At 40.5% G+C, this 2324-nt stretch overlaps 1 protein-coding gene across 2 annotated transcripts; it reads left to right on the top strand.

Annotated features, from left to right (window-relative positions):
* The first annotated feature begins 540 nt into the window (after positions 1-540).
* LOC100020122 (nuclear cap-binding protein subunit 2-like) lies at positions 541-1011 on the top strand. 2 transcript variants are annotated; one of them, XM_056820869.1, is made up of 2 exons: positions 541-658; positions 818-1011. In XM_056820869.1, the coding sequence occupies exons 1-2, from the start codon at positions 541-543 to the stop codon at positions 1009-1011; spliced, it is 312 nt and encodes a 103-aa protein (XP_056676847.1). The 2 variants fall into 2 exon arrangements, with proteins under 2 accessions (XP_056676847.1, XP_056676846.1); XM_056820868.1 differs by having other exon boundaries at positions 541-1011.
* The last annotated feature ends 1313 nt before the right edge of the window (positions 1012-2324 follow it).

The following is a 2324-nucleotide window of genomic DNA, read 5'->3' as shown; positions in this document are numbered from 1 at the left end:
TGGTTGAATCAACACAAGCTTGAAGTAGGTGGATGATCTTGAAAAACAGTTAATGAATTCACACCCTCAGAAACTCAATCAGCCAGGATGAGTATTCACCCCTCCAGAAGGTGAATTTTAGAAAATTCACACCCTTAGATGTGAACTTAAACTTAAGGAGGTGAGAAACCTATCCCACAGACACCGTCCCCCTGGGCAGTGCTAGACAATTTGGAAATTGTGATTGACCCCTGTGAAGAGGGGAAGGGACAAGGAGCCACCAAAAAAACCATGAAATCCTTCACCCTGATGCAGATTGTCTTTAAGATGATAGTATAGATTCTTTTCATTGATCGCGCTGGTCGCCGACCTTGCCGTTTGCCCCAGCCGCCTCCGTTCCTCACGATATTTCTTCTCGAATCGCCCTTCGTCTTCCTTTTCTGCGCTTCTCCCGGCCGGAGGCACCACCACCACCGCCTTCTTCTCTCGCAGCCGCGTGGCCATACCCTACCGCTGCCTCCGCCCCATCCTACCCTTACCTCAGTCTGGGTCATCGCCATCATGTCGGGTGGGCTTCTGATTGCGCTGCAGAGCGACTCCTATGTGGAGCTCGGCTGGTACCGTGACCAGCAGTTCCGAGGTAAAATGGAAGACCAAGAAAAATTATTAAAGAAAAGCTGCACTCTGTGTGTCGGGAACCTGTCCTTTTACACCACGGAGGAACAGATCTACGAACTCTTCAGTAAAAGCGGGGACATTAAGAAAATAATCATGGGCCTGGATAAAGTAAAGAAAACAGCCTGCGGCTTCTGCTTCGTGGAGTACTACTGCCGTGCCGACGCCGAGAACGCCATGCGGTACATTAATGGGACTCACCTGGATGACCGGATCATCCGCACAGACTGGGATGCAGGATTCCGAGAGGGCAGGCAATATGGAAGGGGACGGTCTGGGGGCCAGGTGCGAGATGAGTACAGACAAGACTACGATGCTGGGAGAGGAGGTTATGGGAAAACAGTGCAAAATCAGTGAGTGATTTAAGTCCATCACTTGAAAAAAACAAAACAACTCGACCTTCTTGGCCGATCCTGATGGTTCTGAAAACAAACTTTACACAAACTGTAATTTATTTACCTACTTCTACCCAAGAATTAAACAGGCCACCTCTTGACTTCCCACATTGAAAATCATTAGGTGACAAACTGAGAAAAGTGACTTGGCTTGGCTTTGAATCCCTGAGGTGTTGCAGACTTGAACACTTGATGAGCAGTAACTGAGCAGAACTGTATTATTTATTAATCCAATCTAGCAAAATTTTCAATTAGAAAATGAATATGTTCATTTCAAGTTCAACACTTAAGGGGTTTTAGTGATTTGTAATAACAGTTATAATGTTGTGGTGAATTAGGGCAATTTTTATTTCTAAATTTTTTGAAAATGTTTCATCTTTTCCAAGGTGACTTCTAATCCACAAAAATTCAAAAGCTATTAAAAAATATCTAAATAGTTCTGCCTCTGCTCTAGTGATTTGACAAAAAATCCTGGGAGGTATTTTGTCATTCTACCTAGCTCTGGTGGCTGCTCTATTAGAGATGATTTATGAAGAAGTTTGTATTGAGGATGTTAATGGTGCTTATTTCTGGGACACCAGTAGAGAGAATGTCATCCTAATGCTATTTTCCTAATATGTGGGGCGGATTTATAATGGGAAATTCCTAATTAAGACTCGAAGGGGTGGAATGTTACATGAATTCAGGAGACATTCATTTTCTCTTTGAAAGCTTTAAAATTTGATGCTACGATAATTACATTTATTTTTTATTTTACCAATTTTGTAAGGGAATGGGACAGATTTAGAATAAAGTCTGACAATCAAAGAAAATAAAAAAAATTTCTAATATGAAGTGTCAAATAAGCTTTACTTAGAACATGTTCAGTGTCCAAGGTCAAGTAGGACATATCCAACAGTTTTTGTGTGTTGACATTGGATTGCTCTGAAGTTGAATTGTCCACCTGAGATTCTTCATAAACTGGAAGGTAATTGGGGGATATTTGCCCCAACTTAAAATTTTAAGGAATGAAAAGATAATTTAAATGCTGTCTAATTTGTTGTCAATTTTAAATGTTTCTCCTGATAAATCTATTTGGGTATGTGTGTTGGGTAACTCCAGAAAACTGGAAAAACGATTGAAAAGTTGACTCAGTGCATTGATTTCTTAAAAAAAATTTTATTAATGTGGAAAAATCAAGAAAAGCTAAAGCTGATATTTAGTAACTATAAGCCTCTCTTCAGTAGTCTGTAGTAAAGTAAAATTGGGGATGAAAGTTTTTTAGTGTGAACTTTT

The sequence above is a fragment of the Monodelphis domestica genome, chromosome 3, assembly GCF_027887165.1.
Source record: "Monodelphis domestica isolate mMonDom1 chromosome 3, mMonDom1.pri, whole genome shotgun sequence".
Classification (NCBI taxonomy): Eukaryota; Metazoa; Chordata; class Mammalia; order Didelphimorphia; family Didelphidae; genus Monodelphis; species Monodelphis domestica.
Note: the sequence above shows the minus strand (reverse complement) of the source record. Positions and strands in the feature narration are given on the sequence as shown.

Excerpts from the sequence above, each read along its gene's own strand:
- LOC100020122 (XM_056820868.1), top strand. The coding sequence starts at position 541 with ATGTCGGGTGGGCTTCTGATTGCGCTGCAGAGCGACTCCTATGTGGAG.